Source organism: Bacillus rossius, chromosome 5 (assembly GCF_032445375.1).
Source record: "Bacillus rossius redtenbacheri isolate Brsri chromosome 5, Brsri_v3, whole genome shotgun sequence".
Lineage (NCBI taxonomy): Eukaryota > Metazoa > Arthropoda > Insecta > Phasmatodea > Bacillidae > Bacillus > Bacillus rossius.
Genome location: NC_086333.1, coordinates 77,526,787 through 77,546,800, shown reverse-complemented (window position 1 = coordinate 77,546,800; position 20,014 = coordinate 77,526,787). Strand labels below are relative to the sequence as shown.

The following is a 20,014-nucleotide window of genomic DNA, read 5'->3' as shown; positions in this document are numbered from 1 at the left end:
TATCCGAGACTCGAACCCAGAACCCCTCGCACCATGAGCCCATGAGCCGGTGTGCATCCGACTACGCTACGGATGTCGGCAAATACGTTTATAGTTTGTGACGGTCGTAAACTGCAGATTTTACTCCAACTGTTAATCTTTCCACTGTCTCCGTCTGCAAAGAGTCTTTTATGAATGGCTGCCAGTATGTAATCATGCTTTTGGTTACATGTATATCGGAACATAGCTTTTGTTTGTTTTGTTCCTGAACACGTGTTGGAGTGGTTGGAGTCCTATATATTGTCTCTGGTCCTATGTTTTGGCCGATGTAATTAAACATTATTTGAAATGAACGGTATTAAGTTCGAAGAAACTGATACTACATTCGCTGATGCATTGCGAAGCAAGAGAACTAGGTGTAGTAATTTTACTGCCCAAGAGAAAAATGTTTTAATTCATATAATAGAACAATACGAGTTCATTGTCGAGTGTAAAAAGAATGATAAACAGAGTATTCTTAAAAAGGAAAGGTTATGGGACACGATTACTGAAGAGTTTAATGAAATTCTTGGGCCCGATTCAACACGGACAGCCAGGCAGTTAAAGTTATGCTACGAAAACTTGAAAAAAAGACTTAGGAAAAAAAGCACCGATGAGAAATGTAAACAGAATGGTGAATTCCAACCTCTTAATTGGCAAACTCTTTTGTCAGTTGATCGTACAGAGGACGTTGAATTAGAATTGAATTCTTCTACGGATGCGATTCGGCCTTCGTTGGAAGAGTGTGGTAAGGCATGCAACCACTTAATAACTACATGTTCGCGTATAACTTGTCAGTAAAAAGGATGTAGAAACTAAGAAGATATGCGTCTGTCCCAACGTTGTTGGTGTGGCATTTGTGCTCACTCCGTTCACAAGCAGAATGGTGCAAATTGGTAATAATCGCTTTGTTCACCATATATGACTTCTGGAATCAAACAGTGACTTGGCATTATTTTACAGAAATAGCACTCAGATGACCACAACAAAAATTTTTAATAGTCAGTGTAATAAAACTAACTACACCTTTGGTGTTTTTAGTTATTGGAAAAAAATGAGATAAATTAACCAAATAAATTTTATATGCATGTAAAAACAGTAGCGGATACCACATTGTTTTCTGAAAGGGCTTTGAATTATTATAAGTGATTTTTTTACTTGTGAAGGTTAAAGAAATGCATCTTTTGGGAAATAAGTCAAATGAAACTGACAGATTGGTTAGGTTAGGTGGGACTATTTTAGATCACGATATCGTAACAATACTGATGACATCACGAAGATGGCATTGCATACATCATTACCACCCCTACTTTTTTATGGGACAAGCAAGGAATAGGCAGGTTTATTTTGCGGGGAACTATAAACACTATTTTATTTTTGGAATATTATATTTTTCCAGTATCGTAAACTAGAATATAATCTTTTATTTTGTGATATTGATTTTTCATTATCAATAAAATAATGTCTGTAAACGTTATAACTTTTGGCGCTGTCTGGAAAATTAATAGCGTGCCCTATTTATTAGGTATAACAATTCATTTGACTGATTTACTGAAAAACAAAAGTTTTTAAAAAAGTGGCAAATTTTGAGTAATAAAATACTCGTATCACAAAATAAAGATGACCAGGTGGAACTGTATTCTAGTTCACGATACTGAGATAATATTGTAAATAAATGTTTTAATTTCAAAAAATTAAATACCTCTGTCACAAAATAGAGTAGACTGGGTGGGGCTGTACTCTACTCTACGATACCGAGAAAAATATTACATTTTTACCATTATCGCAAAATAGATTATACCGGTTGGGATTGTATTCTACTTAGTGATACAGATAAAAATTCTTTCTAGAATTTTCATTAAAGTAATAATTTAAATCTCATTATCATGCAATAGACTAGACCAGGTGAGCCTATTTTCTTTTTCACTGTACCACAAAATTTTAATCACAAAATAATTTATACAAATGAAATACCGCTATCGCAAAACAAACTAGACCTTGTAGAATTTTAGTCTCCTTAATTCTACAATCTACCTATAATTTACTAATTTACTAACATGAATTAAGCGAAAGTGTTTTATTAGCCTATCACTTCAACGATTGTACAACTAATCTACAGAAAAAGAGCCATTTTTACATGATGTAATAACTTTTATGGTTCACTTAACGAAAGCAACTATTTCACCTATTTATTTACCATAGTTATACAAATGGTTCTGAATGTCAAGAAAATGTGTATTTTTGAACTCTTACATTACAAATTGAAGGCCCAACTGGTTCGCTTGGAACTATACTTTTGTGTGTAACATTTTAGTAAAAAAAATTAGTTAAAAGTAATCAGACACTTAAAAAAAATTTAAGTGCCACACAAGCAAAAGTGGCCTGCCTAGAGTATTATATAGTTGTGCATAAAAGTTTTGAATTTCAAGGTATGTATCCAAGTTTACCCCTTGATCCTGATGATGATGTTTGCTGTTTTAATTTAGTGCGTGGAAACATCCTGCCCAAACAAAAATGTTCATATCACAAAACAAAAATATTGTGAGGTCTTGTGGAATATTTTTTTTTTCATATTTAAACTTACGATCATAATTAATTCTTGTGTCACAAGTTTTTTTAATGGCCAGGATCTTTCAACGTTTTAAATTCAAACAGCAAGCATCGTGTACCACAGATAGGATCTTGCCAGCAGGATCAAGCTAGATAAATATTTGGATACATGATAAGGATAATAGAAATTTTTTTTGTAATTAAAAAAAAATATGTTTATATACACCTAAGAATTTAGGTAGTTAGCTTATGTATTTACATGAATTATTCATGAATTTCAAGAGTTCATTAAGTTGGCATACCTGTATGTAAGAGCTGATTGAATAAAAATAACTTTGAAAACTGTATTTTAAAAAATAAACTAATTTTTTTAGCAATAATCTGAACATAAAATCTGTGGGGTTTGCCTCAGTGTGTTTCTGGTTTAAATGTAAGCCCTGGAAAAGTGTGTTTTTGAACCAAATGATGGTCTCTTCCAGTGGCGTAGCCAGGATTTGTGTATGGGGGGTGTTAAGAATCATGCCCCCCCCCCCCCCCCCTCATATTAAATGGGGGGGGGGGGGTCCGGGGGTCCTCCCACGGGAAAATTTGTATTTTAAGGTGTAAAATAGTGCTAATTTATCAGTTTTCGGTTCTTATATTTAAATATTGTAATGGTAAAATTTTTTATTAATTTTACTTAATATGAAATTTGTTTGAGAGATGAATAAGAAATTAATTAAATATTTGGTGCTAAGGGGGGGGGGGGGGGGGGGGTTTGAACCCCTAACACCCCCCCCCCCCCCTCCTTGGCTTCGCCCCTGGTCTCTTCAGATTTGCATTGTTGAGGTTTGACTGTGAAACAGTCGGGACGTACTTGATTTTGAGCAGGGGGAATTTCATTGCAGGTTGGTGTGGCCAGCGTGGGGCAGTGCGTGGGGGTTGTTTCCAGGGGCCGAGGACAGCCAGAGCCGCCCAGGCACCAGGACGTCTGTGCCAGACACGGACCTAATGGCACTGCGCCGCGCGCTGCTGCGCAAGGAGATAGCACTGGCCGACCTGGACCTCAGGATGCGCGCGCGCAAGTACCGCCTCGAGCTGCGCGTGCAGGCGGCCAAGCTGGGCTACTACCGGCGCAAGACGGCCCTGCTGCGCGGCGCGGCGCCCGGCACCGACTCGTGACGCTCCCGCCCCGTGTGCGCGGTACCTTTCAATATATATACTGTATAGAAGTCGCCAGCCCAGGTTAAAATTTCTAATACGGTCTTGAGGTAGTTGGTTAATTCACCGCCGCAATCGCCACCATCTCTAGGGCATCGACTTGTGGTGGTCCCTAGCGGACAAGTGTCGAACTCTTCAAACACCCCTTCCCCCTCCCGGCGAACGTCCTCGAGCTGCAGTGAATGATCGGTGGGGGGTGCGGGGAATGACAGCGGGCGACAGTGCTGCGCTCTAACGTGTAAATAACAGCCTAAGACGATACAGAGCGTTACGGCAGCGCACTGCAGCGGGTGAAGTTCCCAAGCTGCTCATCATACGCTTCTGAAAAACGTAGAGTAAATCCTATCCACACTCGACTTCTATACAGTATATATATTCAAAGGCGGTACCGAGCCATCTCTGCCGTCGGAACCGTCGGCTGGTTTCGTCGACTCTACGAGCTGCTTTCAGCTGAAGGAGGAAGGTTCCTGCTACCGCGTCTCGTCACAAATCACATCCAGCAACTGCACAACTTGGAAATTAAAACGCCAGATCTTAAAACCTTTTTATTTGCATTATATTTCTTATGGATTGTAAATTTCATTAATTCAGTCAATTCATCACAATGTGTTTTGCTAATTATTTTAAAATTTTCATCTAATTTGAGCCTAACATGTTATTGACTTTGAGCCAGGGCAGATTAATTTTGTCAGTTCACCTCCGTATTAATTACTGTAAAACTTTTCGAACAAAGCCCTAGTTAAAATCTAAAGGCTGTAAACGTTAGCTTGACCATATGACTGTAAATGTGATCTGTGCGAATCACGCAACTACCTGAAGCGTACCTACGAACTGTTTTTCAATTGACTTGTAATTTTAGTCCTGTGAAGGTATTCTCAAGCATTAAAATAAAATTGAGACTCGACTGGAAGCCTTCCTGGTAATCGGGCTCTGGAGGACCGCTCCCTCGTGACGGCTCTGCAGCAAGGGCGTTGAAACAGACGGTGAGACACTACACGACCAAGAATACCAGGGAAAGAGTTGACCTCGGGTCTGCATTCGTCAGGATGCCTGATTGGTAGGGACAAGATCATGTGATGAATTGCAACAAAGCCAAAATAACACCGCAAAGCATGTCGGTACACCATTTAACACGTAAATGCAACAAAAAAATCATGAAAAATTAATCTGCATAGTTCATCAAAACTCAACTCAAGATTACAAAGAACATACTCATTTAATATATTAAATTCAATGAATGTAAATTATTTGGCATGGAGTTAGTACCAAATTTCTACATAGATTGGAATTTTTTTATTTATTTTTTATTTTTTTATGTATTGCAACCGTTATTAGTTACTAATTTTTACAGCATCACGTTCAAACCTTACAAACACACATATACTTGCTGATTTATTTGTATTGTTCCCAGTAGTTTGACACACTTATTACAAATTATTATATTGTAAAAGTGCATCATGTTTTGGTGAAGTAAGTATCACTGAACAAGTAAGTGTCGTATTTGTTGGAAATCGTGCTATCTTTATGAGCTAACATAGTTCATAAAAATAATTAACACCGAAATCTCTTGTTTAAAAAACGAAAGCCCAAAAGTAAAACCATAAAATCTTGTCTCTACTGATTGGGTTCAAACTGGTTCCCCTGGCATGCCAGAGCAGTGGCCTATCGCTGTGCCGCCGTGCCGCCTTGTGCCACCTTCGTCTATTTCATGGTGGATATCAGTTTTTAAACATTCCTGCAGAAACGTTGAATCATCAATAAAATAACTGTTCTAAGTGCTTGTAAAACTTTTGGTTATTTGGTGTTAGAAACAATGCTAAAACAAAAGTAACAACTTGCAACCTGTACAGATCCAATTGAACGTTTAATACTACGTATTTGTATTACCAGTGGGAAGATATTCCAAGATTTATTTTATTTTTCCCTGGATGTTCTGTCATGTACCATGGTTACCACACTTTTTTAAGTAATTTTTAACTCCTAATTATTGTTTTAAAGTTTACTATACAGATATTCTATGTGCCCTTAGTAATATTTGGCAGGCCTCTGTTATTGCTTTGATAATAACATCCTGTAGAAAATTTTCAGATACTGTATTTTGTGTGTAAGTATAGTTTTATGTTCCTCATGATTCTTAAGTAGTACACTAGTTATAAACTATAAACGTAAAGAAATGAAACAAATTTGTTGCGAAGTTTTTCTACCTCTTGATAAACCTTGTTATAAATGACTGAAATAAAAATAAATTTTGCTAGACTTCAATAATTTTGTATTCTTTTATATATTTTCTGAATTAAATGATGACTTGTATTTTTTTTTTGTGTTGTAATGCTTGGCGTTGCTGTATAAAAAAGCAATGAATGGTAACAGAAAGGAAGACATGTACCCAATAGTTATAATGAGGTGACACTTTTTTTTTTTGCAGCAGATGCTGCCAACACAATTTGAACCAGCAAACCGTTCTTCTTTGTGGACAAGAAAACTCGATTCAACCTGTACAGTTGGCTACAGATGTACTATGTATCTCGTAAACATTTTAGTAAAGAGAATAAAAAATGTAAATAGATTTACATTTTACAACCATTTTGAGAGCATCTGTAAATGTTATAACATTTTAAAAATACTTTAGGGTATGTTGTTTGGAAACATAGTTCTCAAATCTTAAAAGGAAATAAATGTAGGCCTTCTGCTTTAGCAAATTGGAACACGTATAGTAAGTACTGAAATAACTTTTTATCTTAGATGAAAATATTTACAGTTTTAGCAGAGGAAGTGGATGTAAGCGGGCAAGGTTTCACCTACATGTTTCGCTGCCAAAGTCTGGCCAACCGTACAGCGTTAAATGTGACTAAAATATGTACTACCTACGTTTCCCAGACATAGAATCGAATAATAATGTTTCACACTGCACAGTTTGTAAAGCTTGTTTGTTATGTCCATAATCATAGTGGGTTGCGAACCAAATCTGATATCAAATCAGTGCTCATAATTCGAGGCATGGTGGGAGGTGAACAGTGAACAGAGATTTCCAAACTTTTGGCTAGCAGCCAGTGCAAAGTCCATCTTCTATGACTTGTTTTAAGAAAATGAGGGATTTTATTGTTAAATTTTTAACATTTCATTGGCAGTATGTCCAAAAAAATATACCACACACTGGAAAATTCATTATCTTGTTGCAAAAATAAATGTACAGACACTAAATGATGCCTATGTTTTAGCAAAATTTGCATGCAAAGTTTGTTTTCGGCAGCTTTATAAACATATACATTTATTGAGAAGGTAACTTATTTTAGTAGGTAACTGTCTGTTGGGAAAAAATCATTATGTATGGTATAGTCTCGATTAACTGAATTAGTGTTGACCGTGACAACTTCGGATAAGCAAAATCTTGGATAACACAAATATAATTAGAAAATAATCATGGTTTTCAGTTGACCCAGCGGTCTCAATATTTCCAGCTTTTCTTCAGTGTAAATTCTTTCACTTCACTTCATGATTCGCTTAACCAGTAAATTGTATTATTGGGGCTTATTTTGTCAAGGCTCTTGACAACGGTTAGAAAATGTTCTAGGTAGTTCCTTAAGCCAGTTTTTCGACAGTCCTGGCCGGGAATGGTACTTCAGATCAGTTAGGATAAAATGGAACCTCAGTTCTATTCACTGAGACACTAATGTAAGTGCAGAAATTTTCTCTTGCTGTGGCTATAAATAAAGCTCAAGTAAATAAACATAATAGCACTTAAGCTAAGCTTTAGCATGCAGCTAGTATAAAGTTCATTCCAACTACCATTTTAGTAACTTGTTGGAATAAAATACTATAATATTACTATTCCTAAGTTTTCTGATCTAAAATTCAACACAGAGTGGTATTTTCAGTGTCTCATTTTTGCCAGAAGATAGCAAAAGCCTTGAGTGGTGCATAATTTTTAGCGAGATGTATGTGTGCGAGTTACTCATTTTCATATACTTCCTCTAAGAAAATTAAGAATATTCTGAATGAAATAATTAATTTCATTATTGAAACACTGTTTCGCGCTGTCGACGCTGATGGCGCATCATGGCCTGCCCGCTAGTGCGAAGCACTTGTGTCGTAACTTCGTTTTGTAACAAAGTGCAAATGAACTATCACAATTAATTTACAGGACTAGCCCTTAATGAAAAGAGTAATAATAAGAAAAAGAAAATACCTTTGTGGCTAAGTGAGTCTGAGTCTTAAAGTTCATAATTTCCTATAGTTTTCATCTATTTTCTGTTTAAAGTATCTTATGTTAATAAACAAAGGTACAAAATCCTGCTGTTTTTATACTTAGTGTATGTACTGAATAAATATATCTGGTGTTTTTTAAAATCATTAAAATGATTTTTCAATACGACGCAGGAGTTCAAGAAGGTAAAAATCAATCCATGCAAGTAAACACACACAAATTTTAATATGTCGTTTATTCTGCCGTAGCAGCCGCGCAGGCCTCGGGACGTCTGCCGTGCCGCGTCCTGCGCTGCTCACAGCTTGTGGTAGAAGGACTTGTGCACGACCATGCAAGGCCGGATGCTCTGCACGCTGTTGCATCCTGGGAGGAACAAAGCAAACTGCACCGTTCGGGCCTCGGCGGACACTTCTCCAGAACCCAGCATTGCTTACATTACTGCTGATACCACGGTGTTGAAGAACAGATTCAGTGGTTTGCACGCCACACCCTGATGTGGACTCCCGTTATAGTTTATACTGCAGTTGAAACTATTAAAATTTATTTATAACTGGGACATTCGTTTATGGACTTACTGTCAATGTCAATGAAATATGAAGCCCTAATTCATTCATCCGCCCTATGATGCTGACATTCTCTAAAATAAGACAGGGAACATCTATATAATAGGAAATTGAAAAAAATATCTTCAAAACATGAAAAACACAGGGAAAATGACAAAATATCATCACCAAACTGGATTAGTAATTTATAATACAGTATGTACCTCCACTGTCTTAAAACCAGTCTGCATTTATACGACAAAGTCATGTGTAGTTAAAAACCCATCCATTTTCATTCTTAATTAAATGTAAGAGAACTGATCATTGAATCATATATTGTTTATTTAATGAATAGATCACGTGTCGATAGTCTTTTGACATGCTCACAATCAATAAAGCATGGTTTCAAAGTTTGACCAAATAATGTGATTTTATATAACACACTGGCAAAGTTTGTTGTATAACATTGATGGAAGTGATATTGCAAACTGTGTTTTGTGCGGTAAAATATTTTATGGTCACTTTCATTTGTCATTGTTTGATTAAAATTGCATTTCTATAGGTATTTGTAGTTTAATATAATGTTATTTTACGAGGTTGTTTGATGAGATAGGAAGATAATGTTTGTTTGGACAGGAAACACTCGGGGAAATGTTGAAGAGAAAGGATGTGGTAACCATGATAAAGCAAGTGCGAGTGGATGGGTGTCCCGTCAAGCTGTCCCGAGCCTGCTCACCGGTGAGGGAGAACGTGGTCTCCAGCTCCCACCTCACGATGTCGAGGATGCTCCGGACCCCTCGCTGGCCGCTGTGGGCCAGCCCCCAGAGCGCGGGGCGCCCCAGGAACACCATGCGGGCCCCAAGGGCCAGGGCCTTGAAGACGTCTGTGCCCTGGCGCACGCCCCCGTCCAGGTACACCTCCGCCCGGCCGCCCACCGCCCTCGCCACCTCCGGCAGGGCCTCGATCTGCGACCAGCGGCACGCGGAGCACAGAGCGGGTGCTTCACTATTTCCTCTGAGCAGCACATGAAGTTGTACAATGTGCAAGGTGAATACCATCAGAGAAAGAATGGAAAACCTGGAATGTTGGGGATATTTTGAACTTCGGGGAAAATCATTGTATGATCAGGAAGAGTCCAAATAAAATCTGTTAAGTTTCATAACCCTCTTGCCTGAGAATGTCCACGGGAAAAATCATGGTATGATCAGAAAGAGTCCAAATAAAATCTGTTGAGTTTCATAACCGTCTTGCCTGAGAATGTCAACGCCAATGAGTCCACTGACATAGTTGGCTTATTGTTTATTTCTTTTACACACACAATAGTAGGTAGAATGTACTTGCACCTCAACTTGCGGAACTACTCACGGTGGCAGGCGTGCTGTCGACTTGTCTGGCGCCGTGGTTCGACACCATTATGGCCGCAGCGCCCGCATCGACGCCCCGGACTGCGTCCTGGGCCGTCAGGATCCCCTTCAGCACGATCGGCAGCTTCGTGATGCTGGAACACGAACATTGGAACACTGACGACGTCCCGAGTCTGCCAAACAACTTCATTCACTCTCGGCTTCTCGTGGCTCCTGTGGTCCAAGTCCTGGTTCAGATGAACATTCCAATTAAATCTGCTTGCATCGAGGTTAGCTTGTCTTGGTTTGCTGGCAGCAAGCGTGTGTTCCCAACTGTAACTTCGTTCAGTAAGTAGCAATGGTTGTGCAGTGCGTAGTTCCTGCTAAGGTGGGCGGTATTATAATCCCTTCCCGTCTCCATGCTCTTGGTGTTGGATTGTTCGTTTCTCAGGACGAACAGGAGACGCCACGCCCATCGCCATCACTCATCTAGAGAGAAGACCACTCTGGTCAGCTCTGCACGAAAATAAAACAAAAATTGTGAAAACATGTATAAGCAGGTTTGTTGTGAGCCAGCGAGCAATCTTTCTGGATCTGTGTACGAGTGTACAGCCATTTGCTTACATAGTAAGTATTTTCAGGAACATGTTTCTCTTCCTATTAACACAAAAGGCTCTTGTATGCCATAACGCTATTAATTACAAGATCCTTGAAGCGCTGCTTCAATACCCATGTTGTGGTATTGTGTTTTCATGCCATCTTGTTTTATCTTGGGCTATTTATCAAAATGTTCAAATATATAAGCATTTCGTTGCCAGATATATGTTAGTACTTTTATGTGAATGTATTTGTGAAAAGTGAGGCAATGACCTATTGTTATTATTATTATTATATTGTTATAGTTTTAACTTTACTTATTACATTGTACCTACCTGCTAGAAGTTCATTTTCTGGGTTTCGCATCTGGGTGATACGTACAAATTTTTTCTGTAATTTCATTTTCGAAATATTTCTTGATAAAAATTATAATTATCAAAAAACACCAAAACTCAAGTAGCAAGGGAAGCTAAGCCTTTAATTAATATACCTTTATATTAAAACTTTAATTTACAAGACAGTCAATTAAAATTTTTTTTCCTGTAATTATTTGTTTGATTGCTTTGCCAGGGCTTTAGTCCCTTCTAGGATTTAAAAAAAAAAAAAAAAAAAAAAAATTAAGAAAAACCACAAGCGAAGAAAGAAAAAGAAAATAACTTAGGTACATAAGTTCACAGAGGGATTTTTGAATCTTTAGTGGTCTACATACAATAATGTATTTCCTCTGAAAATGCCTCATACACAGATGTGACAGGAAATGTGTTTCCAAGTAGTCTATGTTTAATGTCGGTTCGCATAAGTGTTACTGCAAGCATTTTTTTACATGCAAACCTGACATGTGTGTTTCATGTATTCAAAAACATTAAATGTGTATGTATGACTTTCGTTAACAAGTGAATCAAACTAATGACTTATGAACAAAGTATTAAAAACCTTTAAATAAAACCCTTAAATTTCTACGTGTAAATGTCGGAGTTCTAAAAGTCTACTTTTTCCTGAGATTTCAGTGTAATACTAATCATTTTCTTTTTAAAATTCAGTTGTAAAGAAAACTTTCTCATAAATAATTATATATAAGTTATACTGGACCCTCTCCTTCATAGAATCCTGGCTACAGCCCTTCCTTTTCTCTATTTGGTTTACAAAATATGATATTCAAAACAAAAAGTTTGTATTTTGCCAGGCTTCTTGACGGTGCGAACTAAACTAAACATTCTCGCAGACATGACTGTATCCTTAGAGGAAGTATTGCGTGTTGTGTTGTCACCTCTTGAGCCAAGCAACGTCGTCCCAACAGAGCGCTGGGTCGAACAGCGAAAGCACGTACTCGTTGATCCCGGAACCTCCCTTTGATTCGTTCACATCAGTCGCATGGAGGCCTGTGAAGTTTGCCAGTCTGGAAACATAAATAGAACGATGTAAAAGTTGGCAATTTGCATGACAATTGTATGAAGTTTAAGCCGACCTCCGTAGCGTAGTTGGATGCATATCGGCTTATGGGGCGAGGGGCCCCGGGTTCGAGTCCCAGGTAAGACATGGGTGTAAATTTTGAATGCAGATATTTGATTGATAACAATATTATTACCATCATGAAACTTTGTACACAACTTACTAAATAGGTTTGGTATAAAATATAAATTTTCATCAAAATTAAAAATTTCATTTTTTGTTTTTTTGGAAAAAATATCAAGTGATGTGATACATTCAAGTTGTATGTCAAATTAAAGCCCTCGTAATTATAAAGAGAATTGTACAAATTTGAGCTTTATAGGACAAGCGGCGTTCGAGTTACGTGCTTTTAAATACATCAAAACATTCCTACAAACTGGTGTTTTTTTAAATTTTCAGAAATTTACAGCTCAAAAACTTAAGGTGATAAAAAAAATTTGTACTTTTAATTTTGTATCTGCTAAGCTAATACTATTTCATATAAAAAAAATCATAAAGATCTGAAGACATCATGTTTTGACCACTGGTTGATTTGGTGTGGAATGACCCTGCTAATGATTTAATTGCATGAGTGCATCAGGTGTCAGTCTAAACTGGACTATTCTGTCACAGAGATCTTGCCCCCGGCGACGAGAGACGGGGCCCACAGACCCGCGCCGGACTCACGTGAGGTGCGGGGGCAGCTTGAACTGGTTGCGCACGTCGGAGCGACGGATGCCGAACACAGGGGCGTCCACCGTGAGGACGAGGGCCCGGAAGCCCGCCGCCTCCACCCGCTTCACCAGCTGGCGGGTCAGCTCCCTGGAGCCAGCCACTCACTGTTTGTCTTTGAAAGATTTGTGCAATGGGAGTGCATGACTTGATGTAAGCTTTTGGACATACGCCATTGCTAAGCACATGTATGTCTGTAGAAGAAAACTACAAAAAACACAAATTAAGCAAAAAATTGCTGTTGTCAGGACATAAACACCACACAATACTTCACAACAGGAATATGGTCAACAAACAAAGAAAAACAAAGAAAAATGGACTAACAAAAATGAAAAAAAAAACACAAATGATGACAGCACAAAAATATTGAACCCACAAAAAATTCAGCACAACAGTCAAAACAAGACAAAAACACGACAGTTTTCTCTAAAACAGAAACAAGCGATGTTTCGGGAACTGCTATCTGCTCCCGTCCTCAGGCAGAGACGCACATGGTACGAAAACACAGGTGCGACTTTCGTACCATGTGCGTCTCTGCCTGAGGACGGGAGCAGATAGCAGTTCCCGAAACATCGCTAGTTTCTGTTTTAGAAAACTGTTGTGTTTGTTTTGTCTTTTCATTTTGTCGTGTTTTTGTCTAGTTTTGACTGTTGTGCTGAATTTTTTTTGGGTTCAATATTTTTGTGCTGTCATCATTTGTGTTTTTTTTTTTTTTTTTTTTTTTTTCGTTCGCTTCTGTTTTTGGAAAACTATTTTGTTTGTTTCGTCTTTTCGTTTTGCTGTGTTTTTGTCTCATTTCAACTGTTGTGCTGAATTTTTTGGGTTGGGTATTTTTGTGCTGTCATCATTTGTGGGGGGTTTTTCATTTTTGTTAGTCCATTTTTTTTTGTTTTTCTTTGTTTGTTGACCATATTCCTGTTGTGGAGTATTGTGTGGTTTTTATATCCTGACAACAGCAATTTTTTGCTTAATTTGTGTTTTTGTCATTTGTGTTTTTTGTAATTTTCTTCTGCAGACATACATGAGCATAGCAATGGCGTATGTCCAAAAGCCTACATCAAGTCTTGTTTTGTGTTGCAACTTTAAATAATTCAGAATAAGCATGTTAAGTTTTATAATGTTAAATACTTTTTTGGGGGCCTTTTATATTATTTATTTATGGTTGAACTAAACATAGGCACATAGATAAAACATAAACACAAAAATAAAACATTTTCGGCAGTATTCCAAGACATTCGGGTAAGGTACCGATTTCTCCCCTTTCCTCCGCTCCAGAGAAAAAAGAGACAACTCTTTTGTGTCTATTTTGCACAACTTTGCTGATACCAAAAATTATTTCAATCATGCAAAAATTCCTGACTTAACCCCATCATATCAGGCAAAATTCATGAAAAACTTACACCATCTAAAATTATTTTTAAAATGATCGCAAATCATAATCCACAACGTGTCCAAACCCAATCCCTGTTAGGTAATGAAAAAGCAACCATTTTAATAAACTGTGCACTGCGCGAGGCTAGATGAAGATTCAATGTATTTGAGCGGCCGTTTGGCAACCATCGGTACCAAATATCCGACAGATAACATCTCTATTGTGCAAATTAAATGTTGTAATTTCAATCTTCTCAAGTACATTTAAAGTTGCAATTATTTGTTTTTATGACCATTAAAGTGTACAAAATGAATTCGAGGATAATTTTGCTATCATTAAGTTTCATTTGGCACACCAACACTCTTGGTACGTTTCCCGATGATCACAAAATTGACTATGTACGAGTTAATGGCGACAGATGCTGTTCAGCCATCAAAATTCGTTCCCTAAAAATAAGGGACTATACCATGACCTATCGTGCACTAGGAAAATGGTTAGATTGGTTTATTGTATTCAACACCCAAACCCTTATTTTTGTCTCTTGGACATCGGCCTAAGGGCACTGTGGCGAAAAATTTCATAGGTAACCCTAAAAAGATAAATCTAGTCTGTGAACGTTCCCATGGTCATTACTGTAAACGTCTTCATTGCATAACTTGGTAAGGTTTTATTCATATTCTATTTATATGCTTGTGATTTTCATCCTGTCTGGGTAAACTCAAGCATCTAAAACAATCTGTAAACTCAAAAATGGCATCTTTTTTTCCTGGGAGCTTTTTGGAGACCATCTGGTACGTGGCTCACCTGTCCTTGTATATGTAGAGCTGGAACCACTTGGTGGTGTCTGGGGCGGCGGCCGCCACCTCCTCCACGCTGCTGGTGGACAGCGTGCTCAGGATGAACACCGTGCCTGCCTCGCCGGCCGCTGCAACAAGCCCGCCTCGCCGTGAGGCACTCCCGCCAGTTCCCGGCGAGGCCCGGCCCAGTGTCGCGCTCGGCAAGCGACGGCGACTGTAGTTCTCTCCCATTCTTTCTGCTTCCTCAAGCATGATTCCAGAGGTAGCTCGTCGAGGAGAAAAGGTAGTGCTACAGGATATTTCAGAATGTACAAAATTCTCTATGCCCTCAGGTTGGGGACTACAAATGATTGCATACGCGTGGGTGTCATCATGTGAACCCCAACTGGTTATTAATATTACATACATATTTGGTAATGCCTTTTATCTGTTCGTATTAGGTTTTTTTTTTTTTGGGGGGGGGGGGGGGATGATCAAACTGCACTTCTTTACTCATAAATCATGTCTGAACCCTGCTTCCTTTCCATAACCCAAAAAAAAAAAAAAAAAAAAAATGTTAAAAATTTATTTTTGTGTTTATGGTTTATGGAAGTGAAATATGTGATGGTTATTTTGAAAACTGGATAACCCACTTCGGAATAGTCGGGTGTCTGTTGTACGTACTAGTAGGGTTATCGTGTTTGAAACCACTAAAGGTAATAATCTGCCCTGTTATTCGGCGGATAAATGTCTCAGCTCGATCCACACCCGAACGGAAGCGAGAGATGCTACTCACCTCTGGCCGTGGCACACTCGCCGTCGGGGTGCGCCATGCGCTGCATGGCCGTGGGCGAGATGCCGACCGGGAGGGACACGGCCGCGCCCAGCGCCCGCGCGGAGAGGTCCACCCGCGACACGTCCACCAGGCATCGCGGCCGGATGCGGTAGCTGCGCAGAGACCGCGGTCCTGTTCAAGGGGGCCGACCCCACCCCGACCTACACGCCCCCCCCTACAGGGTCACCGCGTTCCGGGGAGCATTTCATGATGGTAATAATTTTTTAATTAGTCAAGTTTTTAGTATTCAGTTATTATAATTAAGGGTAACAATAGTTTAGAACCACACAAAAATATAGTTTGAGTAAAAAATGTGTTTGCTACATATAAGTTATCAGATTCAGACATATCGCTGGCAAATTGACTTTCCTTAAATGATGTTCCTTAAAACCAGTAAACTTCATGGAAATTCCTCATTGACAGTAGTTTTGAATGTTGAAATGTCGTGCTTCACTCTGTCATCACACAGACTCTGAACATATTATTTTTGAATTCAAACTTCTTTGCTGAGGGGGCTACAATTTTTTTACCGTTATGAAAATTCTGATCGCAAGAGGGGAATAGTTAGGTACGTGGTGGAAAGAACCTGTAGAGGGGGAAAGTGCGTCAGCGGCTATGTCAGTCCAACACATGCACCAGCAGTCGAATGGGAAGAAGACTAAAAGGAGGGGAGATGGATACATAGCATAGCATGCTATTTGCTAGTTTTAACGGCCGTAATGGGAGAGGGCAGGGGGATAGGTAGAGATGACGCAGCTGTGATGCTACTGAATTCTCGTAACACTGCTATAATTTTTCTACTCCTCAGTTTTCGTAATGGCTAAGGATTGACGCTACCATATTTTTTTTTTTTTTTTTTGTGATTTTATTTAAAGTATGTACAATTTATTTATTCGTGTGGAAGAGAGTTATTGATTTGTGCAATATATGAATAGTGTGATTGAAAATTTTAAAAAGACGTATAGCCTTAAGAGGTTAGCTTTAAAAATGTAACTTATTTTTGGTATGTAAATTCGTACTGTGATTTGAAATGTCAGGATTTATACACTAGTGAAACAGTCTCTATAAGTGTAATTTATGTTTGATTAGAGTGTTTTTTTTCTGTTCTTTCATTTTATTAAGCTGGAGATTTTTTTAACATCATGCCTAAAAATAATAAAAAAGGCAGTAGTAGATAAGCATTATCAAAGGCAATGAGGAAATTAACCGCAAAAAAGTGCCAGTGAATGGATGCGAGAGTAGAGGGCGCGGAAAAAGGCATTTTTCTTTTCTTTCCATTTGAGCACATACTCGCATCCATACCATTCTCAATTATTATCTCTTGTTCAATAAAAGGTACTAATAATTTATCTCTATCTATACCTAACAAGCAAGGTGTTTCACTTCTGTTGCGCGTGGGCTCCTCACACACAATTTTTTATTTTTTTCAGGTGGTAGGAGAATTCCATGAATGGGATGGTGCTGCCACCTGTGGCAGATGTTCAGAAAGCCAGAGGAAAACTTGATATTACTAGCTGTTTAATGAATTTTAACAAGATGTGCAGTATTTTAATAAAAATTCCTTGTTGAAAATCAGGTTCAAAACAGGGGGGTTAGTATATTTTTTTTTCAAGTCTTTTATTTTTTATTTTTGCTTTTATTGAAGCCATTTCATTATAATATGGTTTAACATTTCGCGCTGCAAACTGAATGATTCTACAGTCGACGCAGCTGATCCGGCAAAGGATTCTAGTGGCGGGTGCGGAATATACGTGTGATTCACGTCCAGAAACTTAGTCGAAAACGCAGTCTGCGTGTATTGATCAGGCTTGGCATTATTCTGAAGAACTCTACTTGAATGTGGTGTCCGCAGTGTGTCTGCAACACGAGCACACCAGGCTACGTGTTGCACGTCTCTGGCGAGCGGTGGAGGGGGGGGGGGGGAAGCTGCCCCTCCCTGGGTACACGTGCCCAGGGCCGCAACTAGAGTCTCTGGCACCCGGGGCATGAATGGTTTCATGCGCCCCCCCCCCCCCCCCTCCTCTTTTTTTGCACATACCAAAGCGGGGGGTCCGGGGGCCCTCCCACGGAAAAATTGTGCTATTTAAGCATTTTCCATACCTACATGTAACAGTTTCTGTGCTACTGTACCTTCCATGCATGAACCCACTATGTCCATAAAGTAGTCCGTATAACCGCTAGACTTGTTCATTAAATATGTTGAGACGTTATATATTGTGAATCAGATTAGACATTCGTGGCATGCAAGTTAAAAAACTTTTTACCGGTTACCAGTTGCAGTGGGAATTGCAATGCGAGCTATTTCGGCGCCCCCCCGCAGCTTTGCGCCCGGGGCGTGTGCCCCCTAGTTGCGGCCCTGCACGTGTCCTAGGTGCTCACCTCCTGAAGGACGTCTGGTTGAGCCCCAGGCTGTACTCGTCGCCGGCCCCGCTGCGGTAGTAGTCGAGCGCGTTCCGGTCGAGGTGGCGGTGCGCGTGCCGCTCGTAGTCCTGCAGGCACACGAGGCCCCGGTCCGCCGCCATGGCCGCCCGGCCGATCACTGCGGCCGCGGGGGGTTATCACCCGGCGGGCCGCGAGGTCGCTCCCTTGCGCAACCCGCCGCCGACCTAGAGATCCAGCACAGCTCCTTGCGTCAACGAGGTCCGCAAATGTTTGTGGTTCGGTCAGCAGACGCTGTTTACTACTCCCGCTGGAGATAACGCACGCATTTTCCCGACTCACAGAAAAACTATTGGGTCAGTTTTTATGTTCTTGTTTCCTTCACCAACAGACTATTTCAGTTTTTTCATTTCATATGAAGTCTTAACGATGCATGCTTCAGCTGCTTTCTGCAAGGCACGCCACATTATCAGAATTGTTTATGCTCTGAGGCCTCGCTATCACGGTTAGCGCTGCGTAAACATTATTCTGCATGCCCGCTGCCTATCTCTGCCTCCTTCAGTGGCTGTGTTCAGGGGTGTACATGAAAGCTTGTTACGTGAGTATTTGCAACCACAGCCATGGACATGACACCAATAAGAGCCACAAGTGTTTTTGAATGGGCTTTTCCATGGGCGTATCTAGAAGAATATGGGAGCAACGGGAAGGGGTAGTTTCCCCCCTTAAAAGTGTAAGAAAAAAAATGAAACATTGAGCAAGGTCCTGCAGTTAAAGGAAATTTGTAACTAATCCCCATTTATTATGAAATGATATTATCCCTTTTGTTTTTGTTTAATATTGTACGGCTCCGTAGACTCTCTTTCTCCCCCCCCCCCTCCCTTGAAAGTGAATGAATTATGGAAAATGCCCCTCTTTCTACCCCTTCATATGATTTCAAGAAATGCTCCCCCCTCCCCCTTTTTCCATTTTTAGTTGGATACAAGTTTGGGCTTCTCCAAGGCTGTAATATTACTGTGTACATTGTACTATGTTTTAAACACGATATTTACTATTGAAATAAAGTTGGAAAGCAATGTCTTCAATTAAATAAAAATGCATACTGTTTAGGTAAATTTTATTAAATTCAGATTCCTATATGATAAATGATGCAGTCAAACTATTAAAAGATTAATTGAATAAAATTAGTAAAATCACTATAAAATTCTACAGTTGTTTACATAAACATATTTAATATCTCATATCAAAAGAATATACATAATTTTAATGTAAGTAAATTATTAAAATTGAGTTTTGATGGTTTCAATCCCCAAAGCTTTCTCCTCCTCGCTCTTTAAGGTTGTGCTTCTGCTTACATACTTCACTTATAGAATAGTTGATAAAAGTCTATCTTCTTAGATTTTGTCAGTGAATGTTGGCAAATATGTTTGTTATGTTAATGACTAATGGATAGGGACAAGATTTTATGATTTTTTTAGGACAATTTTGTTTTCAAAACAGGAGATTTTGGTGTTCATGTTTTTATCTTTATGTATTGACTTAAATTATTTTTTTAAAAAATGAGAGATGACAGTAGTGAGGCACAATAGGTATCCTATACAGTCAGCCATGAGTGCCTTAAATGTTACATTTGCTAACAGCACGTTCACGTTCCTCCTTGTTCAACCAGCAGTGTAGAGAGTGCTGTTAAGCTAGCCCTTGCATTTCCCGCATAGATAGCACTACCTGTTATGAATTTCATATTTAGTTCAGATATTTGGCATGTTTCAAATGGCAGAATTGTTCGACGAAACAGTAACATGCACAGTTTTTTTTTTAATTTTATTTATTTAAATATGTAACATGCCCACCAACAGTTAGAAACTTATGGTTTATTTTAACAGTGAACAATATTTTTTTGTTAATTAATCATAATTGATTGATCAATAATTATTTCCATCCTGAGCAGTTATTTAGAAATAAGTAGTAATTTTGTTAATTCATGTTTATTTATATAATTGTCCTGTTTCTTTCTCTCTGCCGTTTCCCCCCCTTACAAAAT

At 39.0% G+C, this 20,014-nt stretch overlaps 2 protein-coding genes across 4 annotated transcripts; one reads left to right on the top strand and one right to left on the bottom strand.

Annotated features, from left to right (window-relative positions):
* The first annotated feature begins 249 nt into the window (after positions 1-249).
* On the top strand, positions 250-9,335 carry LOC134532053 (uncharacterized). Of its 3 annotated transcripts, none has more exons than XR_010075121.1 (2): positions 250-766; positions 3,456-9,335. XR_010075121.1 is itself a non-coding variant. In XM_063368223.1 (2 exons), exons 1-2 carry the CDS (start codon positions 328-330, stop codon positions 3,727-3,729), a joined length of 669 nt encoding a protein of 222 aa, XP_063224293.1. In that variant the 5' UTR covers positions 253-327; the 3' UTR covers positions 3,730-9,335. The 3 variants fall into 3 exon arrangements, 2 of the variants coding, with proteins under 2 accessions (XP_063224293.1, XP_063224294.1); XM_063368223.1 differs by having other exon boundaries at positions 253-766; positions 3,500-9,335; XM_063368224.1 differs by lacking the exon at positions 250-766 and adding an exon at positions 780-914 and having other exon boundaries at positions 3,500-9,335.
* On the bottom strand, positions 8,191-18,133 carry LOC134532051 (uncharacterized). The gene is made up of 8 exons (XM_063368221.1): positions 17,977-18,133; positions 15,559-15,710; positions 14,791-14,911; positions 12,570-12,704; positions 11,722-11,850; positions 9,880-10,012; positions 9,251-9,479; positions 8,191-8,335 (listed from the first exon to the last, which is right to left on the bottom strand). Exons 1-8 carry the CDS (start codon positions 18,117-18,119, stop codon positions 8,268-8,270), a joined length of 1,110 nt encoding a protein of 369 aa, XP_063224291.1. The 5' UTR covers positions 18,120-18,133; the 3' UTR covers positions 8,191-8,267.
* Between the last annotated feature and the right edge of the window lie 1,881 nt (positions 18,134-20,014).

Coding starts and splice junctions, on each gene's coding strand:
- LOC134532053 (XM_063368223.1), top strand. CDS start 328: ATGAACGGTATTAAGTTCGAAGAAACTGATACTACATTCGCTGATGCA. Junction 767..3,499: donor GCCTTCGTTGGAAGAGTGTG/GTAAGGCATGCA, acceptor GGTTGTTTCCAG/GGGCCGAGGACAGCCAGAGC.
- LOC134532051 (XM_063368221.1), bottom strand. CDS start 18,119: ATGGCGGCGGACCGGGGCCTCGTGTGCCTGCAGGACTACGAGCGGCAC. Junction 11,851..12,569: donor AAGCTGCCCCCGCACCTCAC/GTGAGTCCGGCG, acceptor TTATGTTTCCAG/ACTGGCAAACTTCACAGGCC. Junction 10,013..11,721: donor GACGTTGCTTGGCTCAAGAG/GTGACAACACAA, acceptor TTCGTGTTCCAG/CATCACGAAGCTGCCGATCG.